This window comes from Populus nigra, chromosome 10 (genome assembly GCF_951802175.1).
Source record: "Populus nigra chromosome 10, ddPopNigr1.1, whole genome shotgun sequence".
Lineage (NCBI taxonomy): Eukaryota > Viridiplantae > Streptophyta > Magnoliopsida > Malpighiales > Salicaceae > Populus > Populus nigra.
In genome coordinates, this window is record NC_084861.1 from 3,411,196 (window position 1) to 3,432,746 (window position 21,551).

The following is a 21,551-nucleotide window of genomic DNA, read 5'->3' on the forward strand; positions in this document are numbered from 1 at the left end:
AATGGACTGGATTCTGGCAATCGGCAAGCGGTAACAGCATTATCTTTAGTGGGTTTAATCTGGATCCCGTGGTTATAAAAGGCTTCTTGTTTCTTGTCTGTGTATGGCTCTGATCTGTTCATGAGCCGCTTTATTCAAATGGTATTATAATGCCTAATCATTCAACCCTGCAATGCTTATGGCTGGACCATTGCAAGCAACTGTGGCATCACCCATTTATGCATGCAGGATCTGAGAAGAATGGCCATCAATATAATTAAGAAGCAATGATGCAAGCTAGATTCTGTTTTCACGTCACAAATGACTGGCCTGGAATGATAAAACTACATGTGCGTAGCACGCAAGGTGGAAAATCAATCAAAACACATGAATACGAATAATCATCATGTGTCTTCCCGGTAGCAAGCAGTTCCCCTTCAGCTGTACTTTGTTCGAGCAACATCATCATGCTGCACATGGCCATTTAATAAGGATCGAGAAATGGACCATGAAAATGATGCCGTAAGCATGCTACACATCGACAGAGCACGAGTTGGTAGCAAATTTAAACATGCTAGCTACCCACCCTCCCAAATCATAGTTTAGGCATATAGCAATTTGGAGCAAAAGGGAGAGGTCAGCGACGTATGTATTTCAATGGCTGCCTGCCTCTTTGCAAACCCTATTGTGATTTTAGCTAGGAAAGCTGACCATGCCCCTGGGACAAAATTAATGATCGCTTGGCATTGCTGTTCCATGCTTGGAAACTTTTGCTATCTTCTTTTTTCACCTTTCAAGAACCTTTAGTGTTTAAATATTCGACGTACACCCGCATTTAGAGAAAATATCATTAAAGGAATCATATCTTATAGCCCTGGCGTGTCTAAAAATTACAGTCGCAGGGGGGGAGGATGCTGGGAGTTTTGACGTTTAAAAAAGGATAATGTCCAGTGGCTCTGAATTCATCATTACCATAACCATTCTTTAGCATGATTCTATTCCATCTCTTCTTTACATATGGGTCCAGGTGGAATTCTCTTTATTTTCTTTGACCTTTTAACACTATTCAAAAGCTAGATGCTTTGATGCTATTCTTCTGTAAAAGATACTGCAACATGCTACATGACTGTCTTATCAAATTTTTTTTGCTGTTTTGAACACAGCTTTCTCTTTGCAAGATCATGCACGACAATTTGTGTTGTTCTTGCTTTCTAAAGTTTTAGTAATCAAGTAAAGCATTGTATACAGTAGTTATCATTTTAATTTAATTTGTTTAAAAAAACAAAAACACGTTAAAAGACAACATTTTTATATGATAATTTGAATATTGAAACCGGCCAAAGTGGCTGACCAAAATTAGCGGCCAGTCTGATTAAGTCAATGAACTACAACAACGTTAATGATTACAAAGAACAGGCTTGTCTTCCTTTGAGAGAGAATTGAATGTGAAGACCAGCAGAGCCCACCCGATGTGGTATTACATTTCATATCAGCTCATCTTTTTCGAGGTTGCTAGAGAGAATAAATCCACTATCCAGTTCCAAAAAGCTTGCCTTTGTTTCTTTGTGGGGTTTATCGTTCCATCACATGAATTGGTCTTAGCCAGGCATTCTCTAAGCCATTATATAATGATGCCGTGTCTTGGTCAACCTGTTTTGAAAAAGAAACAATTCAGTGTAACAGAAATTTTAAAATATAATTTATATTAATTTTTAATATATTTTTTAAAATAAAAATTTTTTAAACTTAAAATTTACACATATTCATATTACTTTGTTTTATATTAATTAGATTTTAATTGAAAAGGAGAACGAGGGTTCATTTGATCAACAAGGTTTTGATATCATGTCAAAGAGTAAATTTAATCAAATAACTTAAGCTATTAGGTGAGGTCCCAATATATGATTTGTATAATTATCGAGCACACCTTTTAAGTGAAAGACCTTTGAGCTTGAAACTTAGATAGGATATTAAGATTAAAACACGTGACCATTTGATTATCAAGACTTTGATACCAAGTCAAAGAACAATCTTAACTCAATAGTTTAATTTATTAGGAGAAATCTTAATATATGATTTTTATTACTCTTTAACACACTCCTTCAAGCGAAAACCCTTTGAGTTTGAAACTTGAATAAATACACACTACATTGTACTTATTTTTTATAAAATAAATAGAGATGGTAAGATTTAAACTCGTAGCCGCTTAATTATAAAGATTCTAATATCATATCAAAGAACTGATTCAACCTAAAAATTTAAATTTAAATTCTTAAATAAAATTTAAAAATATAATTTTTATTATTTTTTAATAAACCAGATTTTAAAAATCATCATAGTGGCTAGTTAGCTAGCTTGACTGACAGCCACCAAATGACATTCAACATTTTCTACCTAGGATTCGGAACTGATATTATGGTGCCTTTCATACAGTACATTCAAGATTATTTAGTAAAACAATTTTAATTACCAAACATTTTTCTTGATATGCCAAAAATTCTTGAATTTCTAAATAGTTTGAATATCTTAAAATATTAGATTGCTCATGAAGTTGGGAATGCGATTTATCTTCTGAATCGAGAGTAATTTAAAATGTCAAGACATTCAGTATATTCTTCACTCGAATACCCCATATTTTATATTAGATGGACTAAAATAACCTAGATTTTACTAGTAATTAACAACACATATACTTTAGGCAATTAGTTTATACGTATTTTCCTGGGTATTAATTTGGACGTTTAATAATTATATGAACTTCGATAAGTTTAATCTAATAATATCAAAAGTATTAAAACAATATGTATGTTATATAAAGATTGGTTATATAAAATCATCTGATAAAAATGAAGATATTTCATAATCACATGAATACTCAGAAAAAAGTTTAACAAATAGTGTATGTGATATATCATAGTAATTAGTAATTAATTTCTAATTAATAAGAATAATCTGGTTTTGTTAACGATGTGGCATCATGCTTAACAGTGAAGCATTCTATTAACTTTATTTTAAATGATGATGTTCTTGAAGAATCACAAGCTCCTTTATTATGATATAATGATTTTTAAAAGTTTTAAAAATTATTATTAATAATATTATCATGTTTCCTCTAGAATCTTAAGAATTTTATGCTTGGTTGACTTGAAAATTATTTAAGATATGTTTTGAATTTTTTATATCACATACAAAAGATTTTATATGTATGTGTGAATAGGTTCTAGGTAACCAGGAAATCAAATCTAAACTGGATATATAAGTTATTTAATTTTTAAATTTAAATTTAGGTTATTAGATAATGATATTGATATAGAATATATACTCCACCATAGATCATATCTCTAGATTGAAAGTCTTGAAATCATAAAACAAGTATAAGAGGGTATTTATAATTTGTCAAATGTTTTGATAAATTAGCTGAAACCAAAAGATTATATGAAAAATAATATAGTTTTAACATAGATACGATTGAAAATAATAATTTTAATAAAAAAAATTTCAAACTGTATGTTAAATCTAATTTCAACTGTAAAATAACCTAAATACAAACCTTAAATATAAATTATAAATCAGATCTCAATCTAATCTTATTAGTTAGGGTTTGTTTTTAGGGTTATTGATTAATGTTTGTTTTTAGAATTAGTAATTAGTGTTAGTATTCAAGATTTATTATTTAGATTTAAGATTATGGTTTGGGATTAAATAATTGTTTACTGTTTGTAGTTGGGATTATTTCACGGTTTGATTTATTTTTTTATTATCAAGGATTACAATTATATCTTTATTAAAATTATATTATCTTTCAAGTATTTTTTTTTTTTTTAAATCGCACAACAGATAAGAAAGATTATTTAGGAGTCATATTTAACTCATTATAGGATACAGAGAATTACCGAGAAGGAGGGCGCCATTGGCGAGGAGAAAAGGAAACGTTTCTTTTAATCCAACAATTTCTTTTTTTGATACCATGGATGAATCTTGGATTGGATTGAATCTCATTCTCCTTCCATGGAAGGACACCACCTGCCTAGGGCTGATCGTCAAGGGATGCACACGTGTGTAGTGTAGGGGACCGGTTCTGCCGACAAAAAAACTCCGGTGACAACCACATTATATCAAGGACAATGAAATATGACCGATTACGAATACTTTGATGTGACCTTTCATGGCATTCGACTCATCGTTTTAGAAAAAAAAATTAATTATTTTTATTTTTGAATTAGTTTTATGTTTTAATAGTAAAAATAAATTTAAATAATATATTATTTTAATATATTTTCAAACAAAAAATATTTTAAAAAACAAATACTACCATAATATTAAATCATATTCACCAAGAACCTTCTTTTCCACTCTCAAGTGTTAAATTAATGCGATTTTCTTTTTTCTACAAGTGTGGCCCTTTCTGGAATATTAGGGATTGTTCGGCAGAGTAATATTCTAATTGTTTTTTAGAAGAAAAAAAGAAGGAAAAACCAGAACTTTATTTTATTCAAATATAGTTAATAACACTCATTCTTATTTCCTTTTTCCAGGAACCTCGAGCCAAATTAATGGCTTCGAGTAGGAGACACGAGACAGAAGCATGATTGCAGATAAGTATGGATCCAGTCACAATTGAACAGTGAGGAGGACGCAAGGTTAGTGCAGGTTGGCCCATCCATCTAACTAAAAATAATTAATCTCTACGTAATCTATGATGGAAAGGTTAATTAATTACTAATTGCATGCTTAAACACACAAGAAATTAACTTCGGCTCTACGTATACCACAATAACCTTATACTTTGAACCTTTCTTTCATGGCTCGACATTTAGCTAAAGAAACTCACAGGTGAGTGACCTAAAGGAGGCAACAAACGACTGGCTTCTATAAATTTCAGGTCGATGAACAGTCAAAGTAGCAACTCTTCCTGAATTTCCTCAATTTGTGTAGTTTATTTTCATCTTTTTGGCATAACAACTCCAGCCTTTTCTTCTCTCAGGATGATGAAAGGAGGAAAACACTGAATTCCCTGGCTACTTGTAGATTCTATCAGAAAGCAGCTCGTCTCTCTCTATGATCCACGCAGGCTATATAGATAGTAAAATGAAAGGAAAGTGGATTGTGAATTCGGGACAGGAGCAAATGTCAAGGCAGAAAAAAGAAAAAGGTGACAAGAGCAGTACTGGCATGTGCAATTCTTCGTTGGCTGGACTTTTTAGCAGTCTTTTCTATTATATTACAAAATCCCTCGCATTAAAATTGCGTTGTCATGAAAATTAACATCATGCTTGGATTGAAATAAAAAAAAAAAAAAAAGTTAAATGTTGATTAAGGGATAAAGTATTAATTAGAGGACGTTTATTCTGTCCACGACCATGACTGAACGTTTTAAAATTAAAGTGTCAATTCTTCTCTCTTTATTTATTTATTTATTTTTTTTTTTGCATTGAAAAAAGTTTAAGGTCTCCGCTTACGAACATAATTGAGTGTTTTTTTTTTTAAATGCATTTCCATGTCTTCTATTATGTATTTCCACTAGACAATTAAATTATATTTATTATCAAATTTAACAGTTTTATTAATTAAAATTTTTTATTGGTATTTACACTACCAGTTTATCTATAATTATTTTATCAATGGAATCACGGATGGAAAACGTTCATTGAAAAAATATTTGTCAATAATTTCTGGTCCGTTGATAAGTTCTTCATTAATTGAAAAATTAACATAAAAAAGTCAAATATAACCCTATGAATGAGATATTACTACCTCTAGTGAGGAGTCCAGGTTCCAATATAAAGCTGAAGGAAGTAACAAGGGTTAAGGGTCTATCAGACTAGGTCTCAAAACTAGAGGGTGAAACCCAATATATATCTCTAGCAGAGGGGAAAGTAATTATCCCCGTTAGAGAAGTTTTTATCATATTATTACTAAGGAACCTTAAGGGGAAGAAATGTTGTCTTAGGCTTTTTAGGATGATGCCCCTGGCATGTTAGGTACAGAGGACATGGATTTTGTTAATGGTTGACAACCAGGAAAGTTCATGGCTTAAATTTCTGCTAAGGCTGAGCATATAAGTTAACCTATCTTGGGCTCTGCCCAAGGTCTATTTAAAATTGTGGTCCCTTTTTGCATGCATGCACTGAGTATTCCTTCCCTCTCTAAGAATTTGCACCAAAAGTTTTTAGATATTATAATTTGGGTCTAGGCTAACTATACTCTAATAGACGGATAATCTTATCTGTTTTTTATAAGTTTTTTAGGCTCACCAGAATTGAGCTTATAGTCAATGTATTTAGGACTTGTTATCATCTGTTCGCGGGCACCGATGGTGACAATGATATGCGTCAACTCTTTACCTTTTCCAACACACCCACAAGACTCATGAAAGGAACCTTATAGGGAAAGCTTATGCATGTCAAGAAATAGAGGGGAGGTGACTGATAATAAGCTATAATGGGTCAGTCAGCCCTAGAGATAAGATACAACAAATATAAGGTTATTCCTATTTTTAAAGGGTGCCTCCCCTTGATATGAATAATAAGTCTCGTTTGAACTCAAATAAAGAGAAAACATGTGTTGTATTAGCATCGACCTCAACCAAGTATAACGTCAATATGATGACAAAGGGTGTTATCAGGCCATGTTAAAAAGTATGCAACATTTTTATCCCTATTTTTATTCATCTAAGTTTATTGCTAACTTTGTTTTTATACAGTATTAACAGCTAAAGGAGAAGGAGAAACTTTAACAAGGTCTGTAGAGAAGAGTTTAAGAAGAGGGCTTTCGAGAAACTTTAACAAGGTCTGTAGAGAAGAGTTTAAGAAGATGGCTTTCATCTCTTAACTTGAGTAAAGGCAAGACTGGAAAAGATGGAGGAAAACCTTATCATTGTAGATGAACTCTATATTTCTAAGGAAGTAGTGGTAGGAGTCAGGACTCCCACTAGAAATGAAGCTTGGAGTCAAGCAGATCTAACTCCTCCAAAAGTAATTGTGGGTGTTGTTGCTTGCCACTACTTTGTTATATATTTATTTTCCTCTGAGGTGTAGTCAACTCGATAACTTAGGTATCCAATTTCTATTGAAATCATGGTCTTAGTTTTATAAGTGAGGAGAAAATAGAGTTTCTCCAGTAGATATCCTATGGGTAGTTGACTCACTTTTCCTTGGATAGTTTCCAAAGAAACTTCATATGTTTTATGGTTTGAACCAACATTCTATTTGTACCATTGTTGAAAGCTTTTAATCTCTCAAGGTTCCGATGACATTTGTGAAGTTGACAAAAAGTATAGCCCAGAAATCATGTTCTAACTTAGAGAAAAAGTTTGCTTCACCAAGTCCCTAGGTAAATAAGGGAAATCATGTTCTAGCTTAGAGAGAAAAAAATATTGTTTAATCTTCTAACTCTCATACAAACAATGTGCATCCAGTATTCTCAATATATCATGTCTTCCAAGTTGATTTAGAGCATTCTTGATCATTAAAGTAGTCTTTCTTATTAAAGAAACTTTATTGGTATCGTCAAAAGGATCATAAGAATGCACACCCACTACAAGATTTAACAGTTTTACCGACGGAATTTTTCCGTCGGCGTAAGACACATATTTCATCGGTAAATTAATTACCGACGGAATCACCGATGGAAATGCTCCATCGGTGAATCTTTCGTCAGTAATTTTTTTTCCGTTGGTAATAAAAAAATAAATTTATCCGCTTTATTTCATCGGTATATCCCTCGGTAATAATTTTTTTATTACCAACGGATTTACTTATGGAATTACCGATGGAATTTCCGTCGGTAATTCCGTCGGTAATTATTGAAAAACATTTTAAAAAAAATCATTTTATAAAATTATAAAATAATTAAATTAACATAAATTAACACTGTATAATATATACTCAAAATGCTTGGAAAAAAAATAAGAAAATCAACTCAAAAAAATTTACAACAAATAAATAAAATAAAAAAATAAATTCAACTAAAAAAATTCATATCAAAAAAATGAAGTTGCAATTGCTAAAAATTTAAAAATCCTATAAATAAATCTACTAAAAATTGATCTCATATGAAAAAAAAAAATCTCACAACAACATTTATACAATTATTAAGAACAAAAACAATTAAAAATAAAATAAAAAACAAATATAGTGAAAAAAATCATAAAAAAAGAAGAAAAAAGAAAAATCTTACCTTAATGTAGTTACAAGTGAAGCTAAGGAGAGAAAAAAATTTTCATTAAGCATATTAATTAAAAAAAAAACTAAGAGGATAAAAGAAGAAAGAAGAAGAAGACATACCCAAGCATGGAGGAAAATAGAAGGAGATGAGGAGAGAAAAGAAAAGAAAGAAATAGATAAGAAGAAGTAAAAGAACAAGAAGAAGAATAATAATAATAAGAAACGGGTCTGTCTCTTGTGAAATAAGGGCATTCATGCTTTTTATTGGGACACTTTATCGACGGATTTACCAACGGATAATTAAATATTAATATTTTTTAATTATTCCGTCGGTAATTCCATCGGTAATATTTAATTTAAATTTTTAATTTTGTAAAATTTTTTCAGAAACTGCCAAAAAATTACTGATGATTTTTCAATCCGTCAGTGATTCCGTCTGTAATATTTAAATGAAAATTTTAAATTAATTGAATTTTTTTATAAAACCGCCAAATAACACCGACGACTTTTCAATCCGTCGGTGATTTTATCCGTAAAGAACAACAATTAACAATGCAAGTGGAAAGTGAACAGTTTTGAAGCTCTCTAGAAAATACCGACGGAAAATTCCGTCGGTGATGCCCTTTGTAATTGACATGATGAACAGTAGTCACAGTTTACCAATAAATTTACCGATGGAATTTATTCCGTCGGTAATTTCGTTGGTAAAAATGACACGTCATCATATTTTTTTGCTTTGTTTTAATTTTTTTTCCCACGGTAATTCCCTCGGTATATACCGAGGGAATATTTTTGTCGGTAAAATCCCTTGGAAATTTACCGACGGAAATATTCCTTCGGTATTTCCGTTTGTATTTATCCAAGTTGAGTGGTGTTTTTTCTTTGCGGAGCTTCTCTTGACTGATATATTGGTGTTCAATAAAGAGTCGGACCTGATTGAAGAGTTGTTGATGCTCTGATAGAGTAGCTATGCCAGCAGCTATAGGGAAGTCCGTGAAACATTTCATCTCAAGAGTATCGTGATCGTCTATCATTGATATTGATTAGGGATGTCAAAGACCAGTTCTAAATGAACAACTGATGGCTTTTTTATTAGTTTTTCATAAACAACGCCAATAATGAAACCTTAAAAAATTCAAATAGCTTAGGAGCAAGGCTTATGTGTTGGATAATTAGTTAATCTCTTGATTTTAGCAATCTAATCTATTCTTCCTAGCCAAGATGTCTGATAAGTTAAGGTGATTAGTGACTGGTACTTGCAAAAAGTTTTATTTAGTAGATTTGAGGACTCTCAAATACTTAAGTATCTTTTTAGAGAGAGAGTGAAATGATATTTTATAGAGAGATGTTCTAAAAATATGTATGCATTAGATAATAGAGATAGTGAACCTTTCGCTTAATTTATTTGTAGGGTATATATAGCCCATGAGTCTTGTTCTTTTGTGAAAAGAAGAAACTAGGTAGTAATTTTCTTATGATAATATCAGCGAAAGATAAATATCTCTTATACATCATTAATATTGATGGCAAAATATTAAGTCTTTAGAAGACTTTTATATACCTAGGATTGTTGAGAGAAGAGAGTATCATTGACCTTAATATTTTATGTTAAAGGTCATAATAATAGACAAATGAAGTCTTGTAGCCCAATATGGGGCCTATAAAGATTGTTAGTTTTATATCCATATGGTATTGGCATGATGTTAGGTCTAGAGAAGTTGGGTTGAGGAGTTCCCCATACCCACGTGTTCTTGGGCTCAGCATGTAGCTGAGTCTAAGAAAGTTGGGTCTCATAGCTCGACAGGCCCACATATACCGGGAATCAGCGCATAGTTGAGTCTGATGACGTTAGGTCTCACAGCCCGCCAGACTCACATGTACCGGGGCTCAGCTCATAAATGAGCTCGAGGACATTGGATCTAGTAGTTTGTCAAACCCACATGTACGTGAGCTCGACTAGGAGTTGAGTCCGAGGATGTTGGGTCTGGCAGCTTGTTAGATTCATATCTATTTGGTCTCAGCGCGTAGCTGAGCCTCAAGAATGTTGAGTCTGATAGCTCGCCAGACCCACATGTACATGGACCCAGCACATACCTGAGCCCAAGAACACTAGCTATGGTAGCTCGTCATACCCATATACATATTTGAACTCGATACATAGATGAATCTAAAAATATTAAGTTATCCCACTACCTTTAGCCCTTTTAATCTCGAGCTTTTAAACAAACATTCCAAAGATATATTATGAATTCCACTTTCAACTTACCAACTAGTTGTATGAAGATGAAAATCTCTGTTGCAGGGGAGAAGAGAAGTGTGTCTGATGTCTATTCCACTAATTCGTTTCTTTCATTCGATGGATGAAACCATTCAATCAATGGTTTTGGAAAGCCGCTTCCTACTACTCTGAAGAAAATAATTTATTCTAATTAAAAATCATATTAAAATAATATTTTTTTATTTTTAATATTAATATATTAAAACTATCAAAACAATATTTAAAAAATATTAATTTAAATATTATTTAGCATTGCGATCCAATTATAGTTTTGTAAATTTTTTATTTTTCTAACTTGAAATTAATATTTTGTTTTAGTGTTTTTTTATCATTTTAATATGCGAATATTAAAAATAATATTTTAATTTTAAAAATAAAAAATATATATTTTTAAGCAAAAAAATAATTTAAAAAATAACTTTCAAACACCATCTTAATGTTTTTTTCAAAAAAAAATTAATTTCCAATGTAGATATGTTATTTTTCTTGGGGTGTGTTTACAACTGTGATAACAGTTATTTTTTAAAGTATTTTTCACTTGAAAATACATTGAAATAATATTTATTATTATTTTTAAAAAACTATTTTTAACATGAATACATCGAAATAATTTAAAAACACTAAAAATATATTAATTTAAAATAAATAAAAAAATTTAAATATTTTTAAAAACATTTTTAACGGAAAAAAAAATCCTACCCACGAACCCTCATTCTCACCCTGAGATCGCTGGGAAAGAAAAATCAATTAGGAAGACCCAATAATTAAATTTACAGGAAAAGAGAGATCGGTGGGACAACCACCCGATAGGTCTCAAAGATTCAGTTTCAGTCTTAAAACCAGTCATTTCATGTAGGGACTATAAATGTGCACCACTATCCAATTTTTTGTCAGAGGGAGTCAGTATGGACATTTTTATTTCTTGAAATATATATACTCCTAGAATATATATATTGGTGTGTTAAAAACTGGTTAAGAATATCCTAATTATTTTTTTTTAATTAATGTGAGTGTTCGGATCAACTTGCGGGTACCTTAACTAATCTTACGGATCCTGAAATTAACAATTATGTAAGTCTCTCCAGTTGCCTTGCGAGAACTTGAACTCGTGACCATTAGAAAATAAACTTATAGCTTAACCAGTTGAACTATCCCTCAGAATTTTTAATTATTCATTCTTGCTTTAATTATTATATTCATCCACAAAGCATTATTATCAAACCGGATCCAATCTAATATTATAGTTTAACTTGGTAACCTAGTTTACTGGTCTAATTTTATATCAAACCATGTTATTAACTCAATAATTCAATAAATTAATCTATATTCCAGTCTGGATGTAACCTAATTTAACCCAAAAAGAACATCCAAAACAATATAATTTTAACCTTAAAAGAAATCCTGAAATGAAAATGTTTTGGATTAACCTTGATAAATATATATTGATCCATAAACGAGGCCGGGTTTATTATTATGCCCCCAAGGCCTAGCAACAAGGCACGGCTCCACTGGTAAATTTGAATTACCTTTGCCAATTGATTTGGAATGAGAGGGACACCTTGTGGGCCGCCATGTATATATAAAACCTCCATTTTATTTTCCACAGGTGCATGCCTGGGCACAAGAGACTTGGAAAAAACAACCGAAACAAGAAGTGACAAAGGGACAGCTAGGGAAGTGGTAGGCATCATTGCCAGAACCCTAAAAAGGGGCAGTGGAATGCTGAAAAGGCACATCCTTGCCCTAAATCTAAAATGCGTTTAGACTTAAAATTGACAGTGTTAATGAGTAATTATTCTTCTTGCTGGGGATGCCGACGAAGGAATATGCCCTTCCGACTACAGAAATGGTCTCCCAGAAAGCAATATATCAAGCGAACAGAGCATGCGTGCCCATGACAAGGGTGAGTGCATTGTAGGTATTTGACGAAATGATCAGCAAAAACAAGACAAGATTTTAGCATTTATTTGTCTTTGTGATTACTTGTATGATACTTAGAAAATCAATTATTTGTGGAGCCTCGTAAATAAGCAATGCCCAGCATCTGTATGGATACTCAGACACCCAACAACAAAGTAATCAAGAATAATCACTATAGATTACTAAGTGTAATAATAGTTTTGTCGTTCATTATGCAAAACAAAAAAGTCTTTATATGAGGACTTGGACTCATTTGGTTATATGAAATTAATTGGGGTATAATGGTATGTACAGTTAAATGACATAAATATCCTTAAAAAAATCAAAAAATTAAAAAATAAAAGGGGTTTTTACATCATTTTATTTTTAAAAAATAAAAAAATTACTTAATTACTTGAAAAGTAAAAAAAATAAATAGCGGGGTGCACGTGTAGTGATGTTGTTGAAATTTTTTTATCTTCTCTCTTTGAAATCTATCCTCCCATTTATTTTTATTTTTTATGTATTTTAATTGTGATTTTTCTTTTTTTTTATTGGTCTTTATTTGTTTTGGATTTATTTAGGATTGTTTTTTAATTTCTTTTATTTTCCTTTGATTTTATTTAATTTTTACATCATTTTAATTTTTTTAAAAAAAATAGTTACTTAATTACTTGAAAAGTAAAAATAAATAGCGGGGTGCACGTGCAGTGCAATTGTTGAAATTTTTTTATGTTCTCTCCTTAGAAATCTGTCCTCCCATTTATTTTTATGTATTTTAATTGTGATTTTATTTATTAGTCTTTATTTGTTTTGGATTCGTTTTGAACTTTTTTTAATTTCATCTATTTTTCTTTGATTTTATTTAATTTTTAAATCAAGTATAAGACTTATTATTTTGATTGTTGTTTTTTTAATTATTTTTTTTATTTGTTTTTTTTTTAATTTTATCTTTTAATATTTTATTTTATTTTATTTTTATCTAATTTTAATCATCATTCTTTTAATTACTTATTTTTAATTTTTTTTTAATTTTTTTTATTTTATCCCCCAACATTTTATTTTATTTATTTACTATCTAATTTTGGTCTATATTCTTTTAATTAATCTTTTTTTATTTTTTTTTTAATTTGTCTTTTTTTAATTTTATCCATCGACATTTTATTTTATCTTATTTTGGTTCTTATTCTTTTAATTGCTTTTTTTTTAATCTTTTTCTTATTTTATAGGGTTATCTCGGATCGCGGATTAATCAAGTTAATCCGGGTTGTTTTGAATTTTTTTTCAATGTTTTTTTTATTTTTTTTCAATTTCATCATTTGAAATTAAGTTGTAGGTCTTGAGCTATTTTTTTTTATTTTTTTTTCTATGGGGTTATCCCAAATTACGGGTTAATTGGGTTAACTCAGGGTGACTTGAGTTTTTATTCAATGTTTTTTTATTTATTTAACTATAATCCTTTTTCCATCTCATTTTTTTTTAAAAAAATATCTTTTTAATTCCGAATCTCATGTTATGGGTGATGGGTTAGTAAAGTGAACCCAGATTAACTCAGGTTTTTTACTTCAACGTTTTCTTTTGAATCTTATCATTTGATGTTACGTTATTGAACCTTAAACTTTATAGTGTTTTTATTTTATATTTTATAGGATATTTTGATCTAATATCTTATGTATTTGTTAAATTAACTTGACTTTAACTTAAGTTTTCATAGCTTAAACATCTTATTTTATGTTAAAAAACCTATAAAGCCAACCTTTTATATATATATATATAGCCAAGATGCTGGGAAAGACCGAAACCTATAAATTTGAAAATAATGTTGTGAGAACCGGACCTGGACTTAAATATTTGAATTAAACTCCAAATTCTGCATTCCAAAATTTTCTCCGATTACCGAGAGAACTTTTCGGCCATTCCTTTCCAACGGAAATATGCCTATCTTTTGGTAATAAAATTATTGATATAATTTATTTTTTAAAAAAAAGGGATGAAATTATTTTTGAAATTTAATTAGTAAAACATAATTATTATTTTGTAACTCAATGAAAAAAAATTAAAAACCCATGAAGACAATATAACAAAACTATGCACGTATAATATCAATATAATTTTTTATATGATCCTATTCTTGACAAAAACAAAATTGCGAGTAAAATATTCTATAGTAGCTGTTTTTTTATGATTTTGTAATTAAGTTATTTTGGTTTGAAAATCATAGATTAGTTCTTAACTAGTTATTTGGAAATTATAACTTCGTCCTTCACTAAGGTTTACTATCAAGTGTTTTTCAAAACATCCAAATTGCCCTTTAAATGCCCTCTCGATTTTAATTGTTTCTAATAGGTGCATATAGAACTGAGAATTTTGACTAAAAGAAGGGTATTTTAAAAAAATCAATTAAATCAAAACATGTAATTTATTACAAAAAAATAAACTAATTTATAATAGAAAATAAGTGTTAAAGAATAATATATATCATATCTCGAGATCTCATTTGATAGTTTAAGTTATGGGTTTGAATTCATTCTTTGATATTATATTAAAGTTTTGATGATCAAGTGGTCACAAATTTAAATTTTACTTTTTCTATTTATTTAATAAAAATTAAGCAAAAGATAGTATGGACTTGTGTAAAATTCAAGTTCAAAGAGCTTTCACTTGAGAGGATATATTAGAGAATAATGTAAATCATATATTAAAATCTCATCTAAGAGTTTAAGTAAAAAATAACAAAGAATAAAACTGTAACTTAATATAATATAGGTTTTATTTAATGATATGATTATAGTACATTTAAAATATATTTAAATATTTATAATATGAAGGGGTGAAAATGTTAAAAATATATTTTAAAAATATTAATATAATCTTTTTAAAACTGAAATGTGTTTACCTTATTACCCAACACACATACAAATTATTTTACAATATTATGTGCGTAAGCATAATGTAAGCATGCAGGTGCGCGTGCCACCCCAGAATGCTCACCACAATAAGAAATTACCTTCACTCTTGGAAAACGACGGCTTGAGGAGCTACGTGGTGCTCGGAGAAACTCAATTAAAGTAAAAAAAATTAGCCATTCATGGTGTTATGTTTTTTTTTCTCTCAATAATATCCATATATAAATAATTGAAAAAAAAAACAATTCTCAATGTGTTTCATGGTGGGGATATATAGGCTGCTTATGTATTAGTATATTTAAATATTAATCAATAAAATCATTATTCAGCCTCTCCGTATTGCTTGTTAAAAGTGAACTTATTAGCTGTAATTCTCTTGTTTGTGAGCATATCATACTTTTATCACTAATCTCCATGGTTATTAAATCTAGTTAGCTTTGAAAAATAATGATAAAACAAATGGTGGGTCGATGAAAGGAAGAAAGCTTTAGTTTGTTAAATAATGGTAATTAAATGGAGAATCATAAAAACAGAGTTGCCGAGACAAGGAACGTCTAGGGAAGTGAGAAAGAGAACACGTCAAAGCAAAGAACTTTGGAAACCCAGAATCAAGTGTAATTCCTATCTGTCCTCAACACCGAAGTAAAGAATAACAGAACTCAGGACCCCTATAAAATTAACACAAAAGCTAAAGTTTCAGTCCTTGTATTGGAGACTGGAGACATAACCCCCTCTCATCATCATCTCTCTCTCCAGTTTCTTTTTCGACACAGTACTATTTCTTAAGGGGGGGGGGAAATCTAAGAAAAGCCAGCCCAACAGTGTGTTATTTTAATCAGCTCGTGCTTAGAAGTTCAAGGTGTCAGACACATAAAACCAAGGAGGAGCATTAGAAGCTGCGACTGGGAACGAATAGAGAGGGGAGAAACACAGATAAAGAGAGGAGAAGTCTTAGTTTTGTTATTTTTGGGGGGTTCAAGAGCTTTGGAAATGGTGAGGGATTGAGTGCAGTTGCTTAGAATGGTGATTATGTGCTGGATGGATACAAAAACTAGGAATAAATGGGGTTATTTTGATCACAGAAGAAGACAACATCAATGTACAAAACGAACAAATACCACTACAGATTTGGCGAAAGAAATGACACCGGGAAGTTTCTCAAACATGGCTTCTAGCTGGTGTAATAAGAAGATCTCATCTGTCATTTCAGTTTTTGTATGCTTTCTTCTTGTTGTTTCTTCAAAGATTTGTCCTGTTTCATCCTCGGAAACCGGCAGTCGCCATGCAACCAACCAAACTTTCCGACCCCAAGAAGAGTTACAGAAGTTGAAGTATATAAGAAAGCATCTCGAGAAGATTAACAAGCCTGCTGTCAAGACAATTCAGGCATTCTACTTTTGTCCCTAACATATAACCTCATTCTTTCTGGTTTTGTACTTTACTTTTAATTCCCCCTGTTTTTGCTCTGTTTTCTTGAGGTTTGATATGCTGGTTGGTTCTTGTTTGTCACTGCAGAGTCCTGTCGGTGATCTTATTGACTGTGTTTTGTCCCATCAGCAACCAGCCTTTGATCACCCTCAACTTAAAGGACAAAAGCCATTGGTACTTGAATTCTACCGTATTACTTGATACATTTCAACTTTGATGGTTCTTCTCGGAAAAATCATGCTTTCAAGCTCAATTATATATGTGATGTTAAAAGTGTTCTTTATTTTCAATTTCTTGAATGAATTTGCAGGAGCCTCCAGAGAGACCAAAAGGTCTTGGACCAACAGGCATGGTAACTGAAAACTTTCAGTTGTGGGATTTGTCTGGTGAAGCATGCCCAGAAGGGACAATTCCTATCAGAAGAACAACTGAGCAAGACATGCTAAGAGCAAGTTCCATTAGAAGATTTGGCAGAAAATTAAGAAGGCATGTTAGAAGAGACACTAACAGCAATGGCCATGAGGTCTTCTCTTCTCTCTGTCTCTCTCTCTCTTCCCCTTCTTTTCTGTTAATCACAGCCTTCATAAACTTAACAACATAAAAGAAAGTGGTCAAACAAAATGGCGAATGTCTGATGGACCTGCTGATTGTCTCTTCTTTTTCATGTTGCTTTTTCTGAAGCAACTATCGTATTAAAAACACAAAGAAAGATTAAAAGCTTAGAGAAACAAAAAACTCCTTTTTGAATTTTTTTAAAGCCTTCATATTTATTAAAACAAAGGGCATTAACCTCCCTTATTATTATTTTTTTCCTGCGTGAAAAAAAAATAACGTCCATTTACCTTACAGAATATGTGATTTGAATGCATTTGTCATCATGGGAAAAAGGAATTCTGGCTGCTGAGCAGATTTCTATTGATAGTAATTCCAGACTTTCTTGGTCTTCTTGCCAAGTAGTGGTCACTGTTCTTACTTCTTTCACTTTTTTGGAACTAAATCGTTTTTGGTTAATGAGTTCTCTTTTGACTCTATGTGTGAACTCATGCCAACGAGATCAAGGTCTGTAAATAGACCTGACAGACCCACCAATTTCAAAGAAAAAGAAAAGAGAACACATCTAATCTAACTATTCAGGTACCGTCAAATATACAAGGTTATTAGACCTCAAGGGCCACTAATATTACTATCTTGAAAGTGACAGTAGGCTGAACACTTGAAGTTTCCATCGTGTATTTATTGTCCTTTGCTTTCAAATTGTTGGGTTACAGCATGCGGTTGGATATGTGACTGGAGATCAATATTATGGAGCGAAAGCCAGCATAAATGTGTGGGCACCCAGGGTTTCCAGTCAGTATGAATTCAGCCTGTCACAAATGTGGGTCATTTCCGGTTCATTTGGCGATGATCTTAACACCATTGAAGCTGGATGGCAGGTATACAAGGGACTAATCTCCCGCAAAAAGTCTTCTTCGAAGAAAAGATATGCTACTGCTAGCAATAAATACTCGTACATGTAACTAGCTAGGCATATCTTCCTGTATCTTCATCTTAATTTTTCCTTCAACAAGCCTTCATTTTTGCACATACCATATCACACATATAACTAGTTAGTACCCGCGTAGCCATGACAAAGCAGCATTACTGGTAGCTTAATTCTACCAAATTCACCATCCATAGGAGAAAATAATTGAAGATTGACTGCAAATGCTTAAATGCTATTACCTCTGTGTGTGAGCATGCACGCGTAGAGCTTACGAATTATGGAAACAAGCTAGAGTTTGAACACATTGGTTAATATCTGGAATTCACATTTAAAGCAGTAATCAGAGATCAACTACCTCTCACTCTCATTAATTTTTGTGATGCAGCAATAATGTTTAATCCATCAAGTATGTATTTGCAGGTTAGCCCAGAACTGTACGGGGACAACTATCCGCGGTTCTTTACATACTGGACTGTGAGTGTATATATGTGAAGAATTTGGCTTCGTTTCCTTCCATTAACTCTTTCCTTGCCCTACCTTCATCTGTGACATCAATCATGACGGCTTTCTAATTTATAGCTTAATTTCTAACAACAGTCCGACGCTTATCAAGCAACTGGATGCTACAACTTGCTATGCTCAGGCTTCGTCCAAACCAACAATAGAGTTGCAATTGGGGCTGCTATCTCTCCAACATCCTCCTACAGTGGGGGACAGTTTGACATTAGCTTATTGGTTTGGAAGGTAAAATAACTTCCTTCTTTTTTCTTTCCATTCACTCACTGCCACTAAAAACACTGCCACTAAAAACATCAAAAGAGAACATCAGACATGAAACTAGTAACATCCTATGCCTTGTATGGTGAAATTAGGCGATATTTCTTTCATAAAAAATAGTTTTTTTAAAAAATTATTTTCTAAATTTTTCCGTGTTTATTTATCATTAGATAAATTTGTTAATGAAAAATATTTTCTTGATAATTTAATTTAATTTTCAAGAAAGTATTTTTTTTAAAGGGAAAACATCTTTTGAAAGTTGCGAGAAACTAAAAAATATTTTGTTATTTGTTAATGATATCAGCTTTTATCATCATTTTTTTTATTATTTTTTTTGTTCTTTTATTAAATGAATTTTTTTATTTATCATATTTGTTCTCTATTTTTTTTTCTATTTATTTTATTTGAAATCATTTATGAAATTGATTTTTTTTATTTCATCCTCTTTTATTTTTTTATCCGTCAAATTTGCTTTCCATTCCTTTTATTGTTATTTTTTTTATTTGATATGATTTATGAAAAAAAAATTTAATTTCATCATTTTTTAACTTTTTTATCTATCAAATTTTGTTCATATTTTTTTAATAAACTTGAATAAAATTAAAATATTAATAAATTATTTTCTAATTTATTTTCTAAAATACAGCTCCAATTTATTTTCTATAATACTATCAAACAAAAAAAAAATTTCTTTTCAGGATTTTACTTTTGTTTTCCTTGTAAACAAGAGTAAAATTCTACTGTTTATGTGGATTGCCAATTATATGCATATGAATGCCTGGATTGTAATCTGGCATCCACTGCCTAGACTTCCTGGACCCATCACTTCTATTTATATATAAAGAATTCAGTGAGAGGTGATTTTAGATTTAAACCATCCAATGTGATTATTTTTTTAACTGTTTTGCAAAAAAGTTTCGTAAAAAAGACTCCCTTGTATCCAAAATTCCAAATGGGATGGTCAATGATGGACCCTAGCTATCAAGAACACAACTTGCTGACACCAAAAGCTTGGAGACAATATGTCAAATACTACTGAGTCACTGACCTTACAAAATAATGTTGCAATAGCATAAATGGGCCAAAATTGGCGTGCACTCATAACTTCAAATAGTGTCTGTAATTCCCTTGTGCTTTTCTGCTTTGCTTGTTTAGATTCTCTTCTTTTCCGAGTGAAAGAGCTTCCTGACGCTTGACCCCTCTGCACTTGCTTTTTTTATACTTTATCATCAGTATTTACTCTCTCTTTTTTTTCTTTTTCTATTTACTAGCCTTGTAAGTAAGAAAATCATCATTTTATATATTCCTGGAAGAAACTTTCCTTTTCATTGCACCCTGTTTTTTTCCTCCCTTGCTTGTCACCATGAACATGGCCATAATTATTGTATGCTACTAAGGAAACAACAACAATTTATTTTCACTTTTGTGTAGGATCCAAAGCATGGAAATTGGTGGCTAGAATTCGGAAACGGGGTTCTAGTAGGGTATTGGCCATCATTCTTGTTCACTCACCTGAGGGATCATGCAAGTATGGTACAGTTCGGTGGAGAGATCGTTAACTCCATGCCTTCAGGGTTCCACACCTCTACACAAATGGGAAGTGGCCATTTTGCTGGAGAAGGTTTTGGAAAAGCCTCATATTTTAGGAACTTGCAAGTTGTTGATTGGGATAACAACTTACTTCCATTATCAAATCTTAGGGTTTTGGCCGACCATCCAAATTGCTATGATATACAAGGCGGTATTAATAGGGTTTGGGGTAATTATTTTTACTATGGAGGACCTGGAAGAAATGTGAGATGTCCCTAAGGGAATGGTATAGGGTGGGAATTTTTTCTTCTTCTTCTTCTTCTTCTTCCTCTTGTTGGGTGATATGGGTTTTCATCTCGAGATCACTCGGTCAGTTTGGGGCTATTCTTATACTTATTTCCTTGTTAATCCATATTTGTTTTCTTATTTCTTCTCAGCTAACAGCAAACAGATGATTTATCATGTATACCTCCCTTAGGGACTGATGTAAATGTGGGGGAAAAAAAGGAAAGGAAAGGAAATATTAGTGAAGTTTATACTATGGTTTGTGATTTTATTCTCCTCTGCTGTCATTGTATGCAAGATTTTCAAGAACATGTAGAGGGTGGCAGCTTTATATTTGTTTCTAACAATGGTGAAAGGGATGAGACAGGGCCACTCAAAGGTTAACCACTATCTTGAATTCTCGATAGGCTCATTAATTAATCATGAACAGGAGATCATGGGTCCTAGAAAATAACATTAATCTTTCTTATTTTATGCGACTTTTCGAAGAGATTGCCGCCTTCCTTGACACACGGTGACGACTATGGTAACTTTAAGTAAAAGGTTATTTTATTTTTATGTAAAAGTAATTTAAATGTTTGTGTTTACATAATTAATCCAGAGTCTAATCACTTCGAATTATGTTTGACATGGATCATCTTGCTGGGCCATGCTTGAAAGTCCTCGTCGGCATCCATGCAAATGATCTTGAATATGTTGCTTCTATTTATTTATTTATTTTGTTTTTCCAGGGGGAACATTATCTTGAAAATTTAACAATATTTTATATTATTCTTGTAACCAAGATCGAAATGATATTATAATCAAGGTAATAAGATACA

At 31.4% G+C, this 21,551-nt stretch overlaps 1 protein-coding gene across 1 annotated transcript; it reads left to right on the top strand.

The window, feature by feature from the left end:
* The first annotated feature begins 15,770 nt into the window (after window positions 1-15,770).
* Window positions 15,771-21,004, top strand: LOC133704194 (protein neprosin-like). Its single transcript, XM_062128971.1, has 7 exons — window positions 15,771-16,613; window positions 16,743-16,829; window positions 16,966-17,178; window positions 17,924-18,088; window positions 18,559-18,612; window positions 18,736-18,882; window positions 20,347-21,004. Exons 1-7 carry the CDS (start codon window positions 16,248-16,250, stop codon window positions 20,722-20,724), a joined length of 1,410 nt encoding a protein of 469 aa, XP_061984955.1. The 5' UTR covers window positions 15,771-16,247; the 3' UTR covers window positions 20,725-21,004.
* The last annotated feature ends 547 nt before the right edge of the window (window positions 21,005-21,551 follow it).

Coding starts and splice junctions, on each gene's coding strand:
- LOC133704194 (XM_062128971.1), top strand. CDS start 16,248: ATGGTGATTATGTGCTGGATGGATACAAAAACTAGGAATAAATGGGGT. Junction 16,830..16,965: donor TTAAAGGACAAAAGCCATTG/GTACTTGAATTC, acceptor ATGAATTTGCAG/GAGCCTCCAGAGAGACCAAA. Junction 18,883..20,346: donor TTAGCTTATTGGTTTGGAAG/GTAAAATAACTT, acceptor ACTTTTGTGTAG/GATCCAAAGCATGGAAATTG.